At 48.7% G+C, this 25,706-nt stretch overlaps 1 protein-coding gene across 2 annotated transcripts; it reads right to left on the bottom strand.

Annotated features, from left to right (window-relative positions):
* Nucleotides 1-1,224: 1,224 nt before the first annotated feature.
* On the bottom strand, nt 1,225-25,368 carry AP1G1 (adaptor related protein complex 1 subunit gamma 1). 2 transcript variants are annotated; one of them, XM_081921587.1, is made up of 23 exons: nt 25,027-25,368; nt 17,403-17,606; nt 14,917-15,041; nt 14,175-14,316; nt 13,712-13,808; nt 12,415-12,491; nt 9,736-9,831; nt 9,466-9,546; nt 9,260-9,358; nt 8,900-8,955; nt 8,325-8,438; nt 7,355-7,495; nt 6,831-6,885; nt 5,758-5,880; nt 5,531-5,620; nt 5,299-5,426; nt 4,777-4,881; nt 4,091-4,232; nt 3,655-3,781; nt 3,417-3,506; nt 3,129-3,289; nt 2,672-2,770; nt 1,225-2,313 (listed from the first exon to the last, which is right to left on the bottom strand). In XM_081921587.1, exons 2-23 carry the CDS (start codon nt 17,601-17,603, stop codon nt 2,212-2,214), a joined length of 2,451 nt encoding a protein of 816 aa, XP_081777713.1. In that variant the 5' UTR covers nt 17,604-17,606; nt 25,027-25,368; the 3' UTR covers nt 1,225-2,211. The 2 variants fall into 2 exon arrangements, with proteins under 2 accessions (XP_081777713.1, XP_081777712.1); XM_081921586.1 differs by having other exon boundaries at nt 25,070-25,367.
* Between the last annotated feature and the right edge of the window lie 338 nt (nt 25,369-25,706).

The following is a 25,706-nucleotide window of genomic DNA, read 5'->3' as shown; positions in this document are numbered from 1 at the left end:
GCAAGGGGTGACATAATTGGGCTTCTTAGCCCTACAGGGGTGCCACAGAAAGAATGTAGTTGGTCAAAGGAGCCATGGACCCAAAAAGATTGAAAACCTACAGGTTAAAGGGTTGGACTAGAATCTGGGCTGAAATCTCCACTACAACCATGACTTAACTTTGGACAGTTACTCCAAAGTCTTATCCTTTCCTTCATAGTTGCTCTGAGGACATTGGGGGGGGGATGATACCCTCCAGTACTACTTTGAGCTCCTTGCAGGAAAGGTGACCTTACTTCAACTCTGTGTCCCCTGAAGGGATAATTGTTTGTGCAAGACGAAAGGAATTGCCAACCCCTAACTCCCAGCTGTCTGACCTGCCATCATTAGTTGTGGGGGAGGGGGTAAGGGGGGGGACAGAAGCCATCATCTTACAGGTTCAGATTGCAACAGGAAAAGAGTCCTCGGTGCTGCCATCTGTGTCTTGCCATACTCCCAACTCTGCTCATCCTATGAGGAAGAGGAAGGTCAAACCAAATACATTTCTTAGTCTTCGGGGATCCCCAAGGCTCTTTTGGCTGTGCTGATGAAGAGCAGACTTCTTCGGAATCTTGTTTGGGCTCCACAAGCTCCACCTCCAACAATCCAGCTGGTGAGCTTTGCATAATAATTGTTGGCTGGAGAATCACAGGAATCCCATTCCCCACTGCCCTAATTTCATCCTGTCCTCTGTGAGAGCACAAAGCCCCATTCCCCACTGCCTCAATTTCATCCTGTCCTTCATGAAAGCAGCACTGCCAGCTGGACACACATCAAGTCTCACTGGGGGGTAGATGAGAGAGGCAGCTGACCACAGCTCCAGTCAACAGGACCTCAGCAGCGAATCATTTGCTAGGATAGTGTATGTCTAGAGGACTTTCTGTGGCTCTTGAAGTGCTTCTGCCTGGCTCCCCCTCTCCCGTCACGCAACCCAACAGTGGGTGCAGACACACCTTCTGTTTCTGTAAGGCAAACAGGCTGGCAATGAGCTTTAGGAACTTTAGCCAATCATAGATGGGAACTCTAAAGTGTTTCCCCTTCTCCTGGAATCCTACACATGCCCCCCTAACCAACTGACTTCTGCCCTGAAAACATCTCTCTTAGGGAGTTGTCATACTTTGGAATCTTGGCCTTCAAAATCAGGAATGTCCTCTGCTCAACATCTATGCAAGGAGCTGCAAAACCAGCTACTAAAAGCAGGAAAGGTCTCATTAAACCGCATGGTCTTTATTTTCAGTGCCAATATTACAGATACAACACAAACGTCCCAGGAGGAGAACGAATTCAAATGGAATCCAGGACTCTGACAGACTCAGGAAATGAAAAGGGCTGAGGGGGGAAAGCAGCTTTGCAGTGGAGTCTTGAGATGAGTCTTTCTGCAGGCAAATGGTGCCCCCCCTTTCCATCTTTAAGCAACACACATTTCCTTTCTACCCACCTACCACAGCTGACAGCCAAGGATCAGACAAGAGGAGTTCCAAGATTTGGGGTGGGGGCACGCTGAAGAGCGACTTGCTGGAAGGAGCAGCCAGTCTCGTCCATCATGATGCTTTCTGAGAGGGAGGCACTGGCCAAAGAGGGCTTGACGTTGCTGCCTCCACCACTGAATCCTCCAAAGCAGAGCTTCTGTCCAGAACAGCAGGTCCACCTATCCATCCCCTTCTCAGACTCAAGCCACTGCCCTTGGGGTGTGCAGTCAAGCGTAGAAAAGGCCCCCCACTTCAGGGAACTCCAAGGAGAAAGGGTCACCAGCATCCTTGGAATACATTTCCAACATGAACTCTGGATGAAAAGTGCCTGAAGGTGGTAACCCGGCTAGCAAGGAGCCGAAACAAAACTCGCTTCACTCACTCGCCCACGCCCACCGGAGGAGAGAAGATGGCAGGCGGGGAGAAACAGTCGCACATGCCACAGTGCACCTCCCCTCCCCCCCTTCCAAAACAAGGGGAACGTGGCTTCTGTGGCAAGTGTGGCTCAGCAGCCAGGAGAGGAGAGAAGAGAGAGCGAGCCAGCAAGTGTCTTAAGAGATATGCTTCATCAAGGTGAGCAAGGCCAGTCCTCCTGCTCTGCAGCAGCCGCTGCTCTCGTCAGCTCCCCTGGCCATGGTGCAAGTGGGGGGATTTCTGGAGTCACAGCGCTCTGCCCAGCGTTCCTTCGGCCAACCAGGTGGGGTGAGGAGGGTGGGGCCAGAGCTCACTGCCAGGACTGAGCGGGGAAGTTGTTGACTTCTGCCAGGTCCTGCATTGCTGAGCCCTTGTGATTATATGTCAGCTTGATCCGCATGCGGAGCTGTTGCTACAAACGGGATGAAACAAGGAGAGGTGAAGAAGATCTGGGCAGGAGGGGTGAGGGGACCACTCTTGCAGAAGCTGCAGTGGAACCACCTCAATTTCGTTCAGTTAAATGGGTGCCAAAAGGCACAGAGTTCATCCAGCAGGACTATGAAGCTAAAAGCACCACACAGCTGTTAAGATTCTGCCCGTGAAGGTTCAATGCCACCCCCACCCACTGAACAGAACAGCCACAACTAGAGGCCTTCAGAACCAATGTATGACCTGTATCATCAAGCACTCAGAGGCTGGGCACCACTCCCAGCCCAGCTGCTCCTTCAGCCTCCATGCTGAACATGGCAGTAGGTCACTCATTTGCTCACCTTCTGGGGATTCAGGACTTTAATGACTTGTGTGATGGTCCCTGTGTTAAATGCTGGGATGACGCTGCTACTGGGAGACAGGAGCTGCAACTGGAATGTCTGGAGGGAGGCAAACAAAAGGAAGAAAGGGGCACACTTTCACCTGGCTTTTCTGCTGCAACTACTGCTGCTACTGCAGGAGACAGGAGGCCCAAAGCACGGGCTCAACTCCAAGTACAGTGAAAAATGATGCACAGCACCTAGCCCTCTGCCTCTCATCAGAATGTGCTCCTTTGTCCTGCCACAGCAAGACACTTATGACCATATCAAAGGCAAAGAGCTGGTCCTAAAGGTCCATCTACAGTTTTGGAGCCAAGCCAGCCACAGGAGCTTGGAAGTCTGCCTGGAAACACTGTCTGTCCCACTGCAGCTAGGAGGCCACCAAAGCAGATGCTCCTGCCCCAAAGACCAGCCTCACCTTTGGTACCGCAGCCTGGAAAACAAAGTCTGTCATGTCCAGCTCGGTGCTGTTGGAGGCCTGTATTGTGATCACGGTGACGCTGGGGTTGGTGTTTGAGCGTTCAAAGGCAAAGTCAATCTTCAATCCATTTTTGTTGTAGGCCGTGATTGGGGGAATGCCTGTGGAGATGCAGTACTGGTCAGAGTCCTGGAAGGTGCCCTCTCCAACTGGCCCTTACAAAGTCTATAGTACACATTCCCCGCCCACCTCAGCCGCTGCTCAAACAGTGAGGTTCTACAGTCCTACCAGCAGTTATGTCATTGAAGATGGGTTGCGAAGAAAGTCCGTCCAACAGAAATGGGGGTTGCGATATCTGTGGGACAGGAGCTGGAGGTCCTACAGGAGCAGTTATGAAAGAAAGGACAGGGTTAGGCTGAAGTTCTTCAAGGCAAGGACTAGCGGCAGTGCCTCCAACAAATAAGAGATCTTGCCCAGTTTCTTCCCTGCACCCTTGAATCTCACTTCCACATGTCCAGCACCTCACCTGTTGGGTTGAGATCCCCTAGGAGATCCAGCAGCTCCCCACCAGCAGAAGCTGGTTTATTTGGAGGGGCTGTTGAAATGATGGGAGTGATGTCGTTACCTCCCAACAGGTCCAGCAAGTCGTTTGCCTGGTAGGAAACACCAAATCAGACTGTTAAAGGCACTTAGCCAAGGAAGCCATCTAGTCTCAAAACCTCCCTGAGCAACATTAGCTTCTGAAGGCTGGAGGGGGCCAGCAGAGAAAGCTGCCTCCTGTTCCTGTGGGGGCTCCACAATTGCTCCTGCAGCCAGCCGTGGGCTGCAAAGCAACAGTTCCCAAATGAGTCTTTGATGCTGTCTAAGAAAGCAGCAACCCCATGCAATGTTGCTCTCTTGTTTGCAGGAAGGGAGGGAGGAATAGCTATCTTGAGTGTTGCACTGGCAGCACCTTCTCTTACCTGGCTGGTGGGCTGAAGGCCAGAAGGGGGAGGTTTGGTCTCCAGCACTGTTGGCTCTGCCTCCCCATTGGGTTGAGTGACATCTGTGGGGCCATTGGTGGTCAGTTTCTCCATAACTGGCATTCTCTCAAGCAGGGCTGACCTGCAAAGTGGCAAGGCTGTTATCTCCTGGGCAACTCAAAGGCTAGGAGGAACAGGAGTTACTCCTCAGATCTGGTGTAGAGAGGGGGCGAGCTCCCAACCAGTCAATGTCAGAGGCAATCTATTTTTAGTCAGTTCAAGTCCTCTATTTTTTGCTATGCAAATAGGTCCAGCTGAGGCAACCAGTAGCTTTCCCCAGTCACATGAACCAATGTAAGAGTCTCTATGCTATCTCTTCTATAGGGCTAATGGTTTGAGGCCTATAGAGGTCACGTACTAGAAATGGTTGGTTGCAATCAGCACTGTCCCCTGTGAGCTCTTGTGAAATGTTCACCAACAGGTGTCAAGCCAGGCAGAGGTCTCCTCCTCCTCACACTGACCAGACACCAAGAGGTCTTCACCTTCTTCAGGTGTGGGACCCACTTCTTAATTTACCACCATGTTTGTAAGGTGGTGATACTGATACTATTGCAACCCTGCAGGTTTCCAACCCACCAGGCTGAAGGTCAAAAGGCATGGGGACAGCAGTGTCCTCTAACACTTACCTCATGTGATCGTACTTCTTGAACAAGGCATTGTACTCCACTGCCCTCTGCTGGAGCTCCACATCAATGCTGCTGCCGTATATGGACACCACTTTCTTAATGCGGCTAGAGATGTAGGAAAGAAATGGTGACAAGTGGCAGCAGGGCAGGGGCTGCAGCTTAGGAGGGAGCAAGTACTTCTACCAGCTCTGCAACTGTAGCAGCTGTGTGTGTATTGGCCCAGCCTTTGGGGTCCTTGGGAATCAACTATGTCTCCTTGGACTAGTGGCAATGCCTGGCCTCTGGAACACAGAAGTACAGCTGGACCCCTCCACTAGGCACTTCCTTCTCAGAATGAGGAAACAGGGAAATATGCACATGGTGGGGGGGGGGTTTGGGGGGGTACTGGTTAAGATCCACAAAATAAGGGTTCATGAAGCTTGCACAGCAGCAAGCAATGGGATTCAGTTATCTCCTGATTATTTCAAGGACTGCAATAAAGATCAAGCAGCATAGGCAGAGCCCCCCCCCGAAAATACTCACTTGACAGTGCAAGTGAACCGAGTGGACAGCTTCATGATGGCAGTGAGGGCATAGCCTCGTGTGACAGACACAGACATGTTGGAGACTAGGACACTTTCCAATACATCAAGGACTTCATCCTCCGTGACCTGAGCAAGCCAAAAGGCAGAGGTAAGAAGGCTGGCCATGAGCCAGATGGGAGAAAACTTCACCAGAGGTCAAGTAAAATCTTTATCCCTTTCAGTAGGCTTACCTGGATTGGCTCCTCCTCCTCACATTGACCAGACACCAAGAGGTCTCCATATTCTCCTATACACCAGGAAGCTACCTGCACCATGGGCTGCTACCAAGGAGAAGGAGGACAGGTGAACTCAGCAATGCCATCTTCTTACCCAAAGTAACAGAGGTTCATTGACACAATGCCTCCCCTCCCTCTTCCCGGCAACCCAACCCACCACCAGCATCACTCTGGGGACTTACTTGGGAATAGTCACCCATGATGGCTTTGTAGAGTCTCTGCACAGTGTAAGCATGCATCTCCATGCTGTTGGTGATTAGCTGGATAAGGTTGGGTACAGCATCGTCACGAACGTAACTCCCTGCCTGGAAAGAGGACCCAGAGAGAGGTTTACAAGCCATCCATTTGATATTTTATTGTGCTTTTAATTCTGTCGGGAGCTGCCCAGAGTGACTGGGGTAACCCAGCCAGATGAGTGAGGTATAAAAAAATTAATACCACTACTACTACTACTAATAATAATATAAAAATATTACTATTTATTACTATTTATCATCATCATCATCATCATCATCATCCAAGAAAGCCAGGGAGTGGTACTCAAAAGCAGATTTCTAAACACTGCTGTAGTCAATTATTTTTATATATCACTTTTCTTGGGGTAAAGATGGCTTACATAAAAATGCAGTAATATTTAAAGCTACAATTAACTGCACCACCATTGCGTATTGGCAAGCAATCCCCCCCCCATTGAACCAGCTTCCAAGAGCTACAACTCTTGCAAGTCTTTGGCAAGCCCTAAGTGGGGATGAGCTACTCTTGACTTCCCTCTGGCAATCAGGCCAGAAGGAATTGGTGGAAAACCCCCACTCCTGGCTGCCAATGACTTTCCCTCATGTGTCAAGGATCAATAGAGCAAGGTTTGATCAGAAGACAGTCTTTATAGAGGCTGGTCCTGGGCTGCCATTGCTTTAAAGGGTGATCTTAACCTGAATCACCAGCACCACAAATTGGGCCCACAAGAACTCTGGCAGCCCCTAGAACTAATGCAGCCTTGTCCTTCATTCATTAAGTCAGCAGCAGCAGCCTGCACTTGTAGTGTAAGCTCCCACATCATTTTCAGAGGCAGCCCCCGTGCAGTCAGTCCTCAAGAGTTACAGAACTATGTAAAAATCCCTCTGTCCCCACCAAACAAGAACCCCTGGGAAAGTCCACCACCTCCACTGGTGGCTCTTGGACATAGAGAACTGATAGGCCCTAAGGCTCAGAACATCTGTTTGGGGATACAGGAGCAACAGACAGGGTCAGCACTCACCGTTGTCAAGACTCGCATGATTGTGTCTATGTGCCAGCGCTTAGAAGGAGCATATCTGAAAAAGGAGTAGATGCAAAACTGTGAGGACATTCCTTCTCCAAATGCTCCTTCAGTTCCCAAATGTAAGGCAGTTTTGGTTTTCCAGACAAGGATTAGTCAACTGCGTAGCCAGACTTGCTTTGGCTACACCTGCATAAATTTACTCCTAAGGTGCAATGTGCTTGACTGCACAGGAGAGAGGATGAAGCTAAATCCCTGCATTCCACCAGGGGCAAGTGACAGGACCACTACCACCATTTGGCTTACAGGGTGATGCTATCCAGGTAACATTACCAGAAGGACCAGCATTGGCAGGGATGGGTCCAGCCTGAAAATGCTCCTCCCCAGCTGTAGCTGTGAGCAGTAAGAGGGAGTGAGCTGTGGCCTCCCGAAGTTGTGACTGCAGAGTAGTGGGGGGGGGGGTAAGCAGGAGAGGAAGAGGGCCACAAATGATGAAACAAACACAAATTATTTGGATTTCTTACTTCTCTGCTGCAAGAAATATTCCCGAGGCACAGTCCGCCTTGAACTCTGGCTCACAGGAATCCAGGAAATACAGTAGTTCCTTCATCATTCCCCGGATGTTGTTCCCATTCACAAGAGCAAAGCTGAGCTCCATCGCCCGTCTGGAGAAGGGGAGAAGAAGGGATTCAGAGGAAGGGGAGAGGAAGGGATGCAGCTTTGCTGACCTGGGCCTGAGCACCACCAAGAGCCTACACATTTGCAGCCCCTATACAGACAAGTCTCCCCATCACCCCAAGGAGCTTTCCAGAGGCCACAAACGTGCTTTGTCAGCTGCTTGAGTGTCATCATTGCGCCAGGCGCTCTGTTGATGGATCACTCTTAGGCTTCATCCTACAACAGCACCAGCCAAGCCAGAAGGCTCCCACCTCTCATCACTCCAGGGTCCCAGTATGAAACCTAAGGGGTGGCCAAGTTCAAAAACAAGTAGTAAGACAGAGCAGGAGTTTGCAAGGAGAAGCAAGCTTCTTGGTTGCAGACCCAAACCCTTTAAAGCTAGAAAGTAGGTTACTTTAGGCGGGAATAAGTATTAGGGATGACAGCAAGATGACACGAGCTATATAAAATGATGCATGGTGTGGAGAAAGTGGACAGGGCAGTGTTTTTTCTCCTTCTCTCACTCTAGAACCAAATTGGGTTATCCAATGAAACTGAATGTTAGATGATTCAGGATAGACAAAAGGAAGTACTTCACACAGTGTATACTTAAATGATGATATTTACTCCCACAAGAAGCAGTGATGGTTACGAACTTGGACAGTCATAAGGGTGTTCCCTGTGGGAAAAGGGACCATGCTTTAAACAACAATGCCTCCTGAGTAGCTTCTGGCTCACAGTGGCGGGCAGAGGAGACAGGTGAGGGGTGACACGCGAATGAATCCTAGATGGTTGGGCCACCTGGACCCACAGTCCTAGCATACCAATCTGACTCACCGTTTGATGGAGACGTCCAGATCTTTTAGGCAGTCCACAATGGTGCTTCTGTGCCGCTGTACAGCATTGTGGTCAGTCTGTACAGTCTTCAACAAGGATGTTAAAGCTACATATCTGAAAAAAGAGACCTGTTGCTTTAGACTATGGCAGCTGTTCTGTGTCACAGCACACTAGAAGGCTTTTGAAGACAGCACAGCCAGGCAGCCAAGGGAGATGGAGCAAGCAGGTTGAGTGACTTGCAAGGGCAGCCAATGCAAACCTCTAGGCAATGGATTCTAACCCTCCCATCTGTATCAGAGCACCTAGGGAGTGAAAATGAATTTCTCTCAGAACCAATTCTAGCCAGGTAGCCTGCTAGACCAACAGGATGTGGGAAAAAGAGCCCAGAATTTCACATGGTGCATATGGTTGCGGCAGTACAGACCCAGGCAGTAGAAAGGACTGACCACTTCACCTGCAACGGCTGCCCTGGCCACGCCTCAAAAACAACCAATATTGCCACAAGAGACCTGGAGAAAGCTGTGCCTGCTCCAACCAGAACATGTTTTCCATCCTGGACCTGTACTCTGACCTACCTGATATTTTTGTCATTATTGAGCAAGAATCGGCCTAAGATGTTAATGGCCAACACCTAGAAAGAGACAAGCAAAGAAACATGGGTCAGGAACATCTACTTGTTGATACTTTTCACTCTCCAGCCAAAAATCTCCTAAAGGGTATTGGATCTATGAGCAACCTCAGTGACCCAGGTTCTTCCTTGTCAGCTGGTCTGCTTCCATACAAGAGCCCGGAGCTGCTTTCATCTGACTCAAACATCATTTAGAGGTCAGCCCCCATGGGAACGCTTGGCTATGGCTGGAGAAACTGTGATGGGCCACAAAGCTTTGTTTTGCTCAGTGTCTCTCCTAGGATCCCACAAATCCAAGATTACGTACTCGCAGGCCACTCTCAGACTTGATGTCCATGATAGTTAAGACGGTTTCGTAAAGAATGGCATTTCCCACATTTTTACTCGTTTCAGTATTCGTGGCCACCTGGAACACAAGACAGACAATCTCACTTTCTAGCTTCCTCCCTCTAGACCAATGTACCACCTTCCCTTCCGCCTCCCAACAATGATTTGGCAGGCTGCACCCCTCACCTGGGCAAGGATGTCATTCATAGCTTCACTTGAGTCATCATCATTTCGGCCTAGAATTCTCAGCAATCGTAGGATTCGCACCTGAAAAGGACAAAGTGACAAAGTTCTCCTTTTGAGCTACAATGGACCCAGAAGGCTCTGGGTCTTGAAGTCAGTCACTGCAGGATCCTCTTCACACTTGAGGGAGGAGGCGGAGGGGTGCGGCTCCATTCCCTGGCCAACATTCACTCCTCTCCCTGCCCAGCACGTGCCTGGCCCCAAAGCCCTTACCTGCAGGAAGGGGTCGCTGATTCCAGAAACATCATGCTCGGGGGAATAACCAGACATGATGAGGTTCTTCAGGATACGGACTAGCTGGGGCACAAGCTGCAAAGGACAAAGAGCCATCAGCCATCTGATCTACAGCCCTGCTGTTGTACCTGACATGAAGAAGGGGTCCAAGGAGGAGTCTCTCACAGGAAAAAAGGGTATTAGATTCACCATCTGCAGGTGAGAGCTGAAGGGGCTCTCAGTGCTGCTCAGCCCAACCTCACTGACCTTTCCACAGCACAGAGCCAAATAAGCCTGCTGGCCCTACACAGCCATGCTGCAATATACATATGAGGAGTCTGGTGGGCAACTGATGCCTCAAACTACTAACAGGAAACAAATGGCTTTGATCTGGCTTCCACTGGCTGAAGCTGCCTCCAGTATCAGATATAGTGTGCCTCTGAATACCTGCTGCTGCAGAATATGGATGGGAGAGAGGGCTGCTGCCTATCACATGCTTATGTGTGGGATTCCCAATGGGGTATCTGGTTGATCATTGAGGAAAACAGGAAGATGAAACTATATAGTTCCTCTTTGTCCTGATCCACTTACAGCCAGGCTCTAACAGTCAACCATACAACTTCCAGAACCCTGTAGGGTCTTTCCCTTGCCGGTCTATTTACAACCCTATTAACCTTCTGTGGTTAGTAGAAAGCACACCAGCACAGAGATCCCCCTGCTCTTGGTGCTCACTTATGTGGCCGCAAAGAGGCATGTGGGCGTGGCAGGAATAAGAGGGAAGTCTCCAAGCTTAGAATGCTGATGTGGTTCCCCCAGGGGAGAGGCTCTGTTTGGATGAAGCAACCAAGCCTGACACAAAATCCCAGGTCAACTCTGAATCCACCAGAGGCCTCTACTATTTCACTCTCAGCCTATCCCCCTACTTCTGCACCATTTGCTGTTTTGAGCACGTTAGTAAGAATTGTAAATATTTGGGCATAATTTTAAAACTGCTAAATGGATGCATTATACCTAAATGGGTTGTTTATCCAAGTCCTATTCTTGGTCCACCCACTGAAATCAACCGACTCACTTTAATCATGTCAATTAATTTCAATGGGTCTCCTCTAGCATTGGCTACAACTCAATAATTTTAAATTGGTTAACAACTTTAACTTGGTGCCAAGACAGGATAAAGCCCCAAAGAGGATTTCCTTCTCAGTGCCTCAAGTTGAGGGGCAGAGAGCAAAAGGGCCTTTGTAAAATGAAAGACTCTGCTAAGATACGGCAGCTGGCCAAATATACAAACTTTAGACAATCTTTTAGGAAGACAGAGATCTTGCTCAATCTCATTGCAATATCTCATCGCTTGGAACCCTGCTTAGTCATGTCACTGAGGCTTCCCATACCCACCATTATTTTGCCCTAACCATGCACAAGTCATAACGAGTGATGATGGGACAAGCATGGGGGAGCAGAAAGAGCTGTAGAGATCAGTCTCCAGCCAAGCAGAAGCAAGTAGGGAAGGAAGAGGAGTATCTCTGCCTTCAACAGCTGCCCTTAGCATGAAGGCAAATTGCTCTGAACAGGGGCGGTTCACTCTTCCACCTTCTCTGCTTACTACCCATCCCACACCTTATAGAAGCCTTGTACCAAGCCAATGGAAAACACCCACCATGAACAGCAGAGATGCAACCCCCCTCACATCCCTCAAAGATCCATCCGACTGTAGCAGAACCACCTGAGTTTCAAGAGGACTGTAACAAAGATCCAAGGTTGCCTTAGGTATTAGGTTTAATCAGGGCATTAATAAACTCAACTACAAACACAATTAGTCAAGCTGCAGTATTAGTGCAGTAAGCAGTGGATTGGCACAAACCTCCACAGGCCCAATGAAAGCATGCATGGGGGGCATAGGGGAGGAAGAAAAAGTGAGTGACTCTTACCTTTTCATTCTAACCCACCACAGCAGGATTCCAAACAGACAAAAGGGACAGAAGAGATGAAGCAGGCGTTAGGGAGAGGAGCAACAGCTCACAACATCAACCACCTCATCCACCTCCACCAGCAGCAGCGGCAAAACAAAGGGCAGGAAGGGTAACCAGGACAACAACACCTGAAGCACAACTGCACTCAACTCTCCCCAGCTGGACCGACAGCTTCATCTACCTCCCTGGCCAGGTCCCTTCTGTGTTGGGCAACAGTTCTCCACGCACAGCCCCAACAATGGGAGGCAGGCTGGCAAGCAGAGGTGGCCCTCTCCATGGCTAAGCAGCTGGAGAAGCAGCGGCTCCTGCTTTGCTCAGGATCTTCCTGGGTTTTGAGGAATTTCCGGCTCCCTCCCCTCAAATCATTGCTGAGGTGGTATCACTTTATAAAATGGAGAAAACAGAATGTGCTCTGCAAGAGCAGCAGCTGGAGTGGCCTGGCCCAAGTGCACCACCCTGCCACTCAGTTCCACAGGAAGGGTAGAAAAGACATACCCTGGCCTAAGCACAGGGGCTTCCCAGCTGCAGGGCTTCCATTCAACCAAATGGATATTTTGCCAAGGAAGGACACATGCTTCTCTCCTGCAAGGCCAACCCATCAGCGACTGGAAACTGACACCCACGTCAGTCCCTCAAAGGTAGGAGCCAAGCTGCCTCAAACCTCTGCCCAGAGGGGCACATGCAATAGGGTGACAAGTCGACAAGGACTTACCTTTCTAAAATGGGCTAGCATGTCTGGGCTTCTCTCACACATTTCCGTAAGGAGGACCACAGAGGTGTGAAGAACACCTGCCAGGAAAAGAGAAGAAGGAGCCTATGCTTTACATGGCCATCACCAAGGACTCGCCACAGCTGAAGATGGACTATGAGAGACTGCAAGCTTTTAAGGCAGCAGCTTGGCAGCTTCTAACCAGCAACCTGCCCTCTGAGCCTCAGCACTTCTGGGCCAGGATCCTCTATACACAAGATAATCCTCTATATGGAAGCCAGAAGTGGTTGTGGATGAAAAAGCAGAGAAACTTCAATCCTAGGCCAAAGCAGCCAGGCCTTTTTACTTTTCCCTATGAGAAACTGCTGATAAAAGGATAAGCTGCAAGGAACTCTTTAGACCCCTCCCAAGGCAGCACTGAACTGAGCTCTGTAGCCTGTAGAAACATGAGCAAAGCTTGGTGGCAAAGGGAGCCTCAAACGCCTCTCTCCTTCAACCCCACAGCCAAAAAACAAGTGAGGCAGATGCTGCAGAGTAGGCTGAAGCCGGCTCTCCCCATTGCCCACGTTAATGCCTCCTTCATGCCAACAACACACACTGTAGCAGGCTGGAACTCACTAGCTCACAAGATACCTCAAAAGGCCACGGCCATAAGGCTTGCAAGCCCACTGCTAGATACAAACCATGATGGCTGCATACTGTTACTACTTCAGAGGGGCTATGCTACCAGTTGGCAGGAATGCAATGTTGTGCTCTTGTCCTGCTTGTGGCACCAGGCTGGCCACTGTGAGAACAGGATACTGGAATAGGTGAGGTATTGTTCTGACCGAGCAGTCAAGAGTCTCCTTCCATTAACCCCACTCCCCTCCCTCCCTGAGCTTGATTGCACTCCCTGTTATGGGATCCAGCTTCCTCAGTGGAAGGTGTCCCAGGTTCAATCCCTGCCATCATTAGGTAGGACTGGGAAAGCTCCCTGTTCCAAACCCAGCTGCCAGTTAGTCATCTGAGATAGGTGGCCCAGCGGGCCAACTCAGTGCAAGGTAGCTTCCACTGTTCTAAGGGAAGGAGGGAGCAAGCAAGCAACTCAGAGTCCACCAGAACTGAGTGTCAGAGCACAGAAACACAAAAAGTATGTTTGGCTCCTGACCTTGATGCACATGGCATTTATCTACATGAGGATTTCTATGCCATTCCAAACTGCCCAAGCTTTCTTATCATAGCCCTTCAGGACCTCATATTTCTCTAGTCTACCCCCAAAATACATAGTGCCTTGGCCTTCCCTTGCCACAGCAGGCCTTACCATGATTCTTCTCATTCAGCAGGTTCTTTGTGGCTGGCAGGAACATTTCCATGAGCTCAGGCACCTTCCTGATGACGTGAACAGCACACAGGGCTGCCTATGGAAGAATTGGGGGGTGGAAGGGGGAGTGGTCAGCAGATGTGCAGGCAGCCCTCTACACAGAGACCCCTAAAGGGGATCCCTCAAGAGAGAAACACTATGTACTTTATTTGCATTTTAACTCTAGTCCTGGTAAGTCTTAATTGTGGGCACAAAGAGACCACCCACTGCCAAGGGCCAGTCAAAAACTCCTTGCAAAGATCCGGGCAGTGCAACTTCCTGCTGACATTTGAGAGGAAGCAAACCACAATCTTAATGTAAGAAAAGGGAAGAGCTTACAGTTCAACAGATCTAGAGGACTCCCCCTCCTTTTGGGGAGGAGGTCCCCTAAAGTTGTATCTTTGTCCAATAAATAAATAAATACCTTTTTCCTCAAGTAAGAATTAGAGGTTTTCAGGAGCTTCTCCACCTCCCCGGCTAGGTCACGACACATTTCAGAGGAGCCCATGCAGCCCAGGGTGCAGAGTGCCAGGCCTTGCACATACTGTGTGCTGTGATTAAGGTCACTGGAAGAGAAAGCAGCAATGCAAGGAATGGCTGGGATAAGGCACTCCCAGATACAAAGCAGTTGGCCTCAAGCTGACAGCGTGTCAGATAACCCTGGGGATAGCAATAGGCTAGAATGCTTTCCAAGGAACAAAGAACAACCAACACTTGTCTCACTCAATGACAACGCAACTGTGTCCACCACACTAACTCATCTGTGGTCAAATCCCCCACAAGTTCAGTGGCATCTCTACTACACCAGAAAAAAATGACAAGTGTCTACTGAAGTCATATCACAGATACTCCCGCCCAGATGCCTTCCATAGCTCTACAGAGCCAGGTCCAGAGACACACAGCAACAAGGATGAGAGCTATCTGCAGCATGGTGGTGCATCTTAACTGCTCCCATAGAAGGTAGCTTCAGCTCTACAAGGCAAGCAGCTTATTACCTGCCTTCCCAAACCTCCACCACCACTTTCTGGCTGCGATCCTCAGAGGAGGGTGCATGACTAAGGTGTGCTGAACTTCAAGGCTCAACAAGAATATTCCAAGCCCTGCCAGCAGGTCCACCTTTGCAGAATAGCTCTCTCTTCCCACCCTATAAATTAAAAAGGCCTTACTTCTTGATGCAGTTGGTCATGAGAAGGTGGACGTCCTGCCTCTCATCCAGCAGCAACATGGCTCCAAGGTAACCAATGCGTTTGTCCGTGAATTTCTGAGAGGCAATCAGTTTGAGGCACTCCAACTGCAAGAGGGGGCAGAGAAGCCAGAGGGAGTGACTCTCCCCAATGCTTCCAAAATTTTTGTCACACTCACCATGGCAACTGTGCTACCACACCCTGGTGATTGATTAGCCTTACTACCAACTCCCTCCATGACTCTTAGGCTGGAAAGAAGACTGACAGTTGTTGGGTTGCTTCACTGTCAAGGTGTCGAGCACATCTCACCTCTAAGCACCATGCTGGCAAGCTGCTCTCCTGCAGTCCCCTGAGGAGAGACCAGCATGAAGCTTCCTTGGCAGGGGCTGCTGCTGGCTGGAGGCACCCTGAGCAGTGACCAAATAAGTGGCCTTTCTTGCAGGGGGTGGGGGTGGCAGCAGGTGCTGGGTGGAGGTGCTCAGGGCACCTCTGTCCAGCAGTGCCTTAGCCAGGATATTCCCACTTGCTTTTCCTGCAGGAAAGACAGTGGTGGGAGTTAAAAACCTGGTGACAACAATTTTTGACTTCGGGTTGTGAGGGATGCCAGATGAGAAAGGTCGAAAGAAAAGAATGAAGTGTAGCTGTGGACAACTGAGTCTGTAATGAAACCTGAGGGTTCAACCAGGGCTCAGCACAGTTACTACAATGCTCAGACACACCATTACTTAAATCCCCTTCAGTACATGGGTCCAGCCATGAAAATGAAATGGATCCTAAAAGTGAGCACTTCTGTGGCAGCTAAATGCCTCACGGGATCTGAAATATTTCAATGTCATTTAAAATCAAGGTTTGAATTTCCTCACAAATCCTTGCTAAAAGCAAGTCCCAATTAGCCTTGGGGCTGTCTGTAGGAAGAATGTTGGTGCTGGTCTAAGTTTGCCAGTCATTAAGGCTGGTGGGGAAATGATGGCAGCATAATGCTTCACTCACAATCTCTTCAGCACCACAACATGAATCTATACAGGATCTGTCCAGTCTTTACAACTGCAGAAGAGCAATGGCAAAGCTGCTTTTAAAGAATCCATTCGTTCTGCTTTCTAAATCCAGTTATTTCCCAATCACGCAGCACCCAGCTTAGGCTAAAGTTTCAGGTTAGGTTGATAAGCTCAGTTGGTTAGAGCATGGTGCTAGTAACACAAAGGTCACAAGTTCCTATCTCCATATGGGATAGCTGCATATTCCTGCACTGCAGGGAGTTGGACAAGATGATCCTCAGCGTCCTTCCCAACTCTACAATTCTATGAAACTCCTGTATGAGGTCTAGCAGAAAAACACATCTGCTGAAGAAGAGGCAATTATGCCAAGAGCTTGTGGCCCACCTCCTAGGCTTTCCTGGTGTTCTGAACGAACTCTCCATCATGGTATGCCAGGAAGACAAGGCACAGCAGCAGCAGCAGCACTTCAGGTTTGGACGGAAAGGAGAAAGGTTTCTACCTGTACACAGCCTGTTCATATGCCTGCCTGCTTCCTACATGCAGAGCTCAGTTCAGTAACCTGATCTGGGTGAGCTGCTCCCTTGAGCTAGCTGAGCAGAGGAGGAGCAACTTTGACACCAATATATCCCATTTCAGCTGGAGCAAGAGAAACAAGCCACACTTTTCCCACGGCCCACTCTTTCAGGCCTTTTTACTTGGTAGCTTGGGCTCAGGAAGGGCCTTTTGCTGGTCTGGTTGCTTTCCAGTTCTCAAATGAATGGCCCAGAAACATGGCAAGGCAGCAGCAAGAACACAGTCACACCTTCCCTACCCATAGAAGAGCTGCCCATTATTCCTTTGCCAACCTTTGTCCCCCTAGCCTTGTGCCCTTGCACAGAGCCCAGAGGATTGAATGGCCCATTGGTTTTAATTCCCAACAGAGGGCTGATGCACTATGAAAGAGCCATGCATTGTGGCTGGAGAGCTCCATCATGAAACTTCTGCTCATCACATGCAGAACCAGCACCTGGAAACTAAGACCTCTCATAAGTCTTCCTGTGAACCTATCACACCACACACCAGTCAATTTACAAGCAACTTAGAAAGCAAAATTAAATGCCATGAGATGAACTCCCTGGCGACAAAACAGAGTAGAACAGCTCTTGGGAAAATTTAAGAAATGGCTTGGGCACTTTAACGATCACAAAATATATCCTTTGCTAAAGTAAGATGATGGAATAAAACCATGAGGATTGTGACATGCTCCTCCTTAGGTTTCTGTGAGGCACATGAAAATATTTCTCTTCCACAAAGGATTCCAGCCCAAGGAAGCACTTGAGTTAGTAATACGCAGCAAGAGGAAGACAACTGTGCAGTTTCCTACAGGTTGCAACTCTGAAGGCACTTTGCCAGCATGATGAGCCTCCCACTAAACATCCAAAGCTAGGAATTTGCAAAAGGGCTGCTGCCACTACTGATGAAAAGAGGGCCTACCTGTCCAAAGTGTGCAGGGTAGCCCAACATGTGCATGTAGAGCAACTTGGCCACATTCCGGCAGCGGTAAGTGTTGTCCTCTTCTCGGAAAGACGATCGGATGGCAGCACATTCTTTTTGGATCATCTCCCTTTCTTCTGCCTGGGTCCGTGCTGTCCGGATGGTCCGGATCAGCTCCCGGAGTCTGATGGGGGCTGGCATCCTCTGAGAAAAAAGATAATGGGGGGAGGGAGAGATAGTGAGCAGGGAATTAAACCTCAGCAGTTAAGTCTTTCAAACAGTACCCCATGAGAAACTGTAGAGGCTGGTAGGGTCTCCTAGCTGGCATTGGTTATACTGACAGAACTCTCTATGGTTCAATCCACGGTGTTTATCCCAATTCAGCCATCTCTGCCACAGCTGGGACTCCAGAATACTTCAGCCTCAAAAAGTCTGTCTTCTCTGCCAAGTGGCTTAAGATATCTGTAGTAAGGAAAGAGATATGGCTCTGTTGCCAAGGTATGTAATGATGTATTTACTGCAGCTGTCTCCACTACTGCATGGCGGAATGGGTGGCAGACCAAGGCTGGTGATGAACTGACTGCATGTGCTCTTTACAACACACACAGCTCACCTCTCATGGCAAACACAAGAACCTGTTTCTTTCTTCCTGTGGCTGGTCCCTAATCACCAGGAATTTCTGCCTAAATTTGCATACCAGCACAGATAGGAGCCTCCTCCCTCCTTCTGCCATCCCCAAATAAGGCAAAAGTCCTAGATTAATCAGTGACCCTGCACAACCTTCCTGAGCCTTGGATTAAGCCTGCTTGTGAAAACAAACCTGAGATTGAAGCAAACCAAATTATGCAGCCATAGAAGCATCTGAATCTGCCGGCCCCAAGGTGAAGGCTTATTTACAGGATCTAGCAAACCACAGGAACACCTCTGGCTCAAACCCAAATATTCTGCTTCACTCTGGATTTGCTTTTCAACTAAAGGAAACTCCCATTATATTTCAAAGCAGCCTTTGGCCCCAATGCTTGGGTCACTCTCTGCTACCCTGGTCTGTTTATCTGCCAAACAAACTGAAATAAATTATCCACAAGTCAGGAGGAAAAAGTATTATTTTCAAGGCCCAGCATACACTACTGCATAATACTAATATGTACATTACTTTTACGAATGAGAATGGTCATTCTGATATTGTACAGTTGTACCTTGGTTCTCAAATGCTCTGTGACTCAAACGTTTTGGCTCCCGAACGCCGCAAATACAGAAGTGTTCCAATTTACAAACTTTTTTGGAAGCCAAACATCCAATGCGGCTTACACGGCTTCCAATTGAGTGCAGGAAGCTGCTGCAGCCAATCAGAAGCCGTGCCTCAGTTTTTGAAAGTCAAATGGACTTCCGGAACGGATTCTGTTCGAGAACCAAGGTACGACTGTATTGTTCTTTGGAATTTAAAATGCATGTTTCTGTAAATACATCTCATACACAGTCAATCATATCCAAGTTTACTGTTACCATGATGTAATAATACTTACAGAGTGGACACATTTTTAGACCAGTCAAACACGCAAACCTTAGTTTCAATTAGCACAGCTAAACATGAGCAAGAAAGCGTCATTAACATTGTGAAGACATTTTTCATGCCGATGTGACCTCTTACTCCTGAGTACCTGATGGAGACAATCAGGGTTTCATTCAAGTCCTTTTCGTGCAGACAGCTCTGCCCCTTTCAGGCTCTTTATTATGGCTGTTTCTCAGGCCTTTTCAAAGCAAGGACAGCAGAGCCTGAGTGGGACAGTTCCAGAAGGGTGGGACATCCCCTCCCCCACTTTCCCAGTACAGCCTTAAGCAGACTACTTCCAGTATACTCCCAGCCCAGTGGGTGACTAAAAACTGAGCCCAGCACTCAATGGACACCAGCACTGCTGCTGCTTCTCACATGTGACCGAACCCAGAGCTGATTCCAAATGCACTTGCAGGCCCAACAGGTAGCCACTGAGCCCAAACGATGAAACCCAGGAAAAGTCTATGCTATTATTTAAAACCATGCTAGGTAGCCCAACTCAAGGCCTCTTTTAAAGGTGCTTCATCAGTACAAGTCACATTACAGTGGGGTGTGGCTTTCTTTTAGTTGAGCATTCAAACTGTGACTACACCAATCCATTCAGAGATTACACTTGTTAAGGGTTGTGCAATAAATAACGGACAGAAATTCTAAACTACGCAGCTCTAGACTGAGCACTCAGCATCTGTAGATGCCTACATTTTTGACTGATGCATTTCATAAAAACTACAAAATGTGGTTAGATGTTCAACAAGCTACAGAAACCACTGCAAGTTCTCTCTTATTGCTTGTGAAATCCACTTGTGCCAGCCCATTGGTTTCCCAAGCTGAATTTGTAAGGGCCTCCTCACATCCACCTTCAAAAGAAGGTGGCTGTCAAGTAGGAGAAACAAAAGAAGGACACATGCCTTTCAGGTCATGCTGCTGCTGATAGCTACAGAGCTGGAAGAGGACCTCACAAATCATCCTAGTACAACCTCTTACAGATGGATGGAGGACACCTATTACTACACACACCAGCCCCAGAAGGTTTTAAAACAGAAGCTGGATGGCCACCATCTTCCAAGGTATTCTGAACTGCATCTCTTTGGTAGGCTAAACAGTCCTACCTGTCAAGAAGACTGTAGTCAGCAGGTGGGTGAAAGACATGGTCTCTGATGAACCTTTCACTTATGAAGACAGCCCTGTATCAGGAAGTTTTTTATGCTTGACATCTTATGTTTTTATATGCGCTGAAAACCCAACCGGATGGGTGGGGCATTATTATTATTATTTGAAAACTTCAGCATTAATTTTTTTCCTTTAACATTGATTTCCCACTTTTCCATCCCAAAACACAATGTTCAAACCACTGAACCACCATCATAAATCCTAATACCAATAAAACAGCACAACTCACTCTAATGCAGCAGCAATATAAAAATCCAAGGCGCACACAGAGGAAAAACATCTGAAAAATGCATGGCTCAAGCCATACTGTTCTGACCTGTTGCCTGAAGAGAAAAAGGAGGCCATCGGCTGAGTCCATGGAGAAGAGTCTCATAACCAAGGAGCCTCCACCATCACCAAGAAAGCCTAACCGCATATGTCCACGTGCCATAGGTGGGGCCCAGAGCAGGGCTTCCCTTCAGCAGCATCTGCAGCAAGCAGGCAGTCACCTACAAAGGAGCTGATTCCATGGAGTTCCAAACTATCCAGGCAGGGACTGACTCTAGGTCAAGTTTTCTTGAACTCTAATACAGTAATATGCTCTTAAACCCATTCTTGGGATCAAATGGCTGCTTTCATTCCTGCTAGCAGAAATAGTTCCCCTATCCCGGTCCTGTATACAGTACTGGGTGATTTTACATTTATCCAACCAACCTCATTCTGTTAACTATATTTCTGGACTTTGCTTCCAAATCAACATGCAAAAACAATTCCCCTTCTTCAAAAGCCTCCCTTTCTGCTACTGAGAACAAACATGCTTCCCAAGACACTCCTCTAGCACTGCCCCCGCAACACAATATGAAGTCGACAAGAAGTCTGCAGCCTCCCTTCAGAGATGGTCCATGTGCTGGCTGAAAGCAGAGGACTCTGTTCAGGCAGAGAGATCTCATCAGAGCTCTCTATAGCCACCAGTCTCCAAACTGGAGGCTTCTCATTAAGGGAATATTTACGGTTATATATTCTTTCATTCCACAATTTACATTTGCCACTAACATAGGGACATAGTAAGTTGCCTTCTGTTGTGTCAGACCACTGGTTCATCAAGCTCAGAACGGTCCACACTGACTAGCAGTTGTTCTCCAGGCTTTCAGGTAGGGGGTCTCTCCCAGCCCTACCTGGAGATTGACCCTGGGACCTTCTACTTGCAAAGCTGGTGCTCCACTACTGAGCCGAATTCCTTCCCCATGCCATTATTCATTCATGAATGTTATTAGATGATTTATGTCCCTCCACAGAGTATCCAAGGTGGTTTATGGAAAATAAACCACAGCACAAGCTGCAGGTGTTGCAGGATAATGGAGACTGACTAGACTTCCAGGTCTGATCTTCTGGCAACAGAGAAGCAGAATTATTTCCCTTTTCCCAAGTGCTAACCAGGGTAGACCCATACCTGCTAGAGAGTCTTGTTCCATCTCGTGCCTTCCAACCCACTTACTGCCAAATCTGTGTGGATTCCTTAGGAAAGGAAGCTGTTGCCATAATTACATAATTACACAGGAGGATCCTGGTGGATCAGAGCAAGCACAGTGAGCCAGTGGATCAGACCCACAGTGAGCCAGCTCCTTCCATGTTTCATGAGCCAGCTTGAGTTTCCATCCAAAGCTCTGCTAAATGAACAAACCCACTCGCAGTTAAGAAGGAGGCTCTCATGCTGCTTCTAGGATCCAGAAGTACTCATGATCCAACTTCTACGCTTTGGAAGAGCTTCTTAGTTAATCACAACCTTCCAGAGTAGCCAACATACCACAAGTGCCTTTATTAAGTCGATGGCATTTTAAAAATAATCTCTGGTAAACAGATGTTTAGTAAGAAATGCTCTGATAGCTATCTGTCTAATATGGCATTCACTCACCAGGATGGAATTTCTGGTTGCCTATGACTACCAGGTGAGTTGTTACATGCAAGGCTGTCCTAAAGCTCATCTTGCAATACTAAAGTTGACCCCACCTCTCTTCAGGTACTCCAAGGTATGAGTCACAAGATAAACCAAATATAAGAACTCTTTCAAAGTAGCAACACTCTTAACGGAACTTTCACAATGAGGGTGGGCCCTGAATACATAGCAGGATGAAGCAGCGCACTTCAGGCAGCATAATGGGGGTGGCCAAAGCTAGAGGGAGGCTGTACTGCTGTTTGAATGGTACAGGGTTAGCCCTACAGAACAGAAATTTGAGATCTACCTCAGGCAGCAAGAGGTCTCAAGACAGCACTGTTCAGATTACAAACAGTTTCTGACTGCAGGTCCCAAAAAAACTCTCAGAAGATGCCCAACCTGAGGAAACAATAAAAAACAGGTCTTTGGTTCAAAAACACTTGCAACTACTCCTAAAATCCAACTATGCCATAAGATGGTCAACATGCAAGCCAACACACAAAGTAAAGCTTATTAACTATGTTTGGGAGGAGAGACACAGAACGCAATTCACCACCTCAATGCAGGTACAGCCTGAATTAACAGCCATACATTGTTAACAAAAACAGTGACAGTGCAACCATACTGCTGGAAAGAAAGTGTACTACCAATACAAAAACATCCAGAATAAGCTCACAGCCGTGTTAGAAACCATGATATGTAAGTTAGGTGCCAAAGGGTTCCTTAAACCAAGTTACAGTCACCAAAACGGAATATCTAGTTGCCATTTGAAGGTAAGATGGCTCTAAAGTCTTATTTTTCAAATGGCAGACTAATTGTGATTATCAGTGAAACACCTGGCTAATTCAGATGACTACCTTGAACTAGGTTAAGAACTTTGAGAACTTAAAGAAGAAAAGTCACTTGATGCAGGGACAGTCCACATAAATATTGGCCTATTCCTACGTCTTTTTCTGAATGGTGACACTGACCATTCAGAACATAGGAATGTTCTTCACAACTGTGACAAGGTCAGTGGGGTGGGGTAAGTGAAGACAAACTACAATAATTAAGTAACGTTGCTCCTGCTCAGGCTGCACAGAAAAAGCATTTTGGTTCCAGAAATTCATTCTGATTGTGCAGATAAAATATAACTCATAGAATTCTACAAGGTGTGGTATCAATGTGTGAAAACAGCCAAGAGCCAATGATCCCCAGGCATACATCTCCAGATGGTGGGTATGCCAGGCGCCATCCTAGCATCAGGGCATCTTCACTTGGTTGCGAGTGGTCAACAGTCGGGTGCAAAATGAACCTGGCTAATTTTGGACACTTGCCCATAGCCAACAGAAATTCAACAAAAGTTAAGACCACTGTTTTCAGACAAAAGACAAGCATACTCTAGCTGCAATACTATCTAAAAGCAAATCTTTCATCTCATGATTTATCTTTGAACTACCCCAAACTTAGTCAATGTAACAATTCTGCCCAATCGTCACAATTTCTTTCAAGAGAAACAGAGGATTTTCAGCGTACACTAGTTAGACATTTTATTAAAAAGAGGCCCTCTGTCAGACAGGTTCTGTTAATCATTAGTTATAAGGTAGCACCATCATTCCACATGATGTTTTGCAGAGAATCACATCAATATGAGCTTACAGTTTCTAAATTTTAAATGGCAGATGAAGGAGAAATGTGAGCAAATACTCCATGTTGCAACAATGAAGGTGAAACCAAAGGCATTAAACAACGGGCTTCAAAGTGAAAATGTGTTTTGAGGAAGTGTTTGAAGAGGAGAAGAGAAAGAGATATAGGGTGTCACAAAGGGTTTCTTGCAAGGAGTTCCAGCCTAGGGGACAGAAAACTGGGCAATCAAGCTGCAGCAACTAAGGATATGGGTAGGAATATCCATATTAAAATAAAGTTAAGTTTCAGAAGGTCTGCAGATGTTGAGTAACCCTCTTCCAAATGTTACTCATCTACAAGAGTATTGCTAGATAACTCCTTCACAATCATTAACCTCAGTAGGAAAGCAGCTTATCTCATTTGTAAGACCCTTAGAAATTCTTACAATCAAATGGAATAAAACTTTTGTTAAATATTTTTTTTTTAAATTTCCCTCTCGACAGGAGGGCAAGAAAAGGAACTGCAATGGCTTCTTCAGGTCAAGTTGACAGGTGAGCCAGCTGGCTGGACTGCCCTCTCGCTTCCCCGCACCCACTCCTGGTCTTGGCCTTCCCTTTCCCCAGCGCTCACTGAACAGACATTCTTTGCAAAGCGTCGGAATCCACATCCAACAGCCTTGAGCCTTTTCCTAGTGTCGACCCTGCCGGAATCGGGAGTGACTCTCACGTCTCTTTCCCCGACGAGGTGTTCCTAAGCCCCTTGCTCACAAAGCCTGTCAAGGGGCGAGTCGAGTCTCAGGCCTCGGATAGGAGCCGATCCGATCGTTGGAAGCCCGGGCGAGCTATACGGGGTGAACCCCGGCGCGGCGCGCGGAGAAAACTCTCCTCGTCTATAACAGAAGAGGCCACAGGCACTTCCGCCGACAGCAGAGACAGAACTGGCCGGGCGAGGAGAAAAACGCCTCGAATAGCGGGAAGGAAGTCATGGGCTAAGGAGCACCGCCTAGGCTGGTCTTTGCTCGGGACGCGGCGGCGCGGAGAAGGGAAGCGGACGAAGGAACAGCCACCTCTTGCCCGGGAGGGCGAAGAGCCGCTCCGGCAGGGGCAGCAGCCCCGCCAGGCCTCACGAGCCAGCTGGCAAGTCAGACGGCAGCAACCCTCGCGGAACACGGCAGCGCGCTCCCTTCTTGCGCTAGGAACCGGCGCCTCTCCCCTTAGCCAGCCGACCCACCCACCGACCGGAAAGCGGCCGGGCCCTCGGCGGCCAAGGCTCAGTCAGTCCCGGGAGGCGGGGCGGGAGGCGGCGGCGGCTGGGCCTTGCCCCGGGCAGCGGCGGCGGGCCCACGATCCTACCGCCGAAGTAGAAGCAGCAGCAGCAGCACCTACCCTGCCTGGCAGCGCCCCTCCTCTCTCCCCGCGCGGCACTCACCGGGCCGGATCCCTACGGCGAAGGCGGCGGCGGCAGTAGCTAGAGCCTGGCATCCAAAATGGCGGCGGCGCGGCCTCAGCACCGATACCGCAGGCGGAGGAATCTGGAGACCGGGACTCACTGACTGCCCTCTCTCAGAGCACGGCGCGGCGATAGCCTGCTGCATCCATTAACGCTGCTGCGTCCTCCGTCGCCGCCGGCCGGCGCGTTTCGTGGCCAGACAGAATGCTCGGCGCTTGGAACCGCGGTAACTGGCCCCAGAACTCGTTTCCTCCGCGGAAGTATCTGTAGCGGTGTCACACGATTAGCGGTGAGACTGCGCCGTGGCAGGTAGTGATGACGTCAGACGCCTGCCTAGTCACCGCTGCGGCTGTGCTCACGACATGCGTCCGGCCGGGTCGTATTAGCGAAGTTTAAAGTTCCGTTCTGGATAGAGAACTTGCCCACAGCCCAAGAAGCGAAGCGCCTGCCCGTCCTTCGAGGAAAAAACCAGCTGTCAGGGAGACTGAAGCGTCTTTGCGAATTGCCGGGGGCCAGTAGCGGGGCCAAGTCCGTACAGAGCACGTGCTTTCCTAGCAAGCTCAATCTTAAGCAAGTTTACTCGGAAATATATCCCAGTGCTTTGGACATACACAGG

Source organism: Podarcis melisellensis (genome assembly GCF_964234715.1).
Source record: "Podarcis melisellensis genome assembly, chromosome: 8".
Classification (NCBI taxonomy): Eukaryota; Metazoa; Chordata; class Lepidosauria; order Squamata; family Lacertidae; genus Podarcis; species Podarcis melisellensis.
This window is presented reverse-complemented; position numbering and strand designations above follow the sequence as displayed.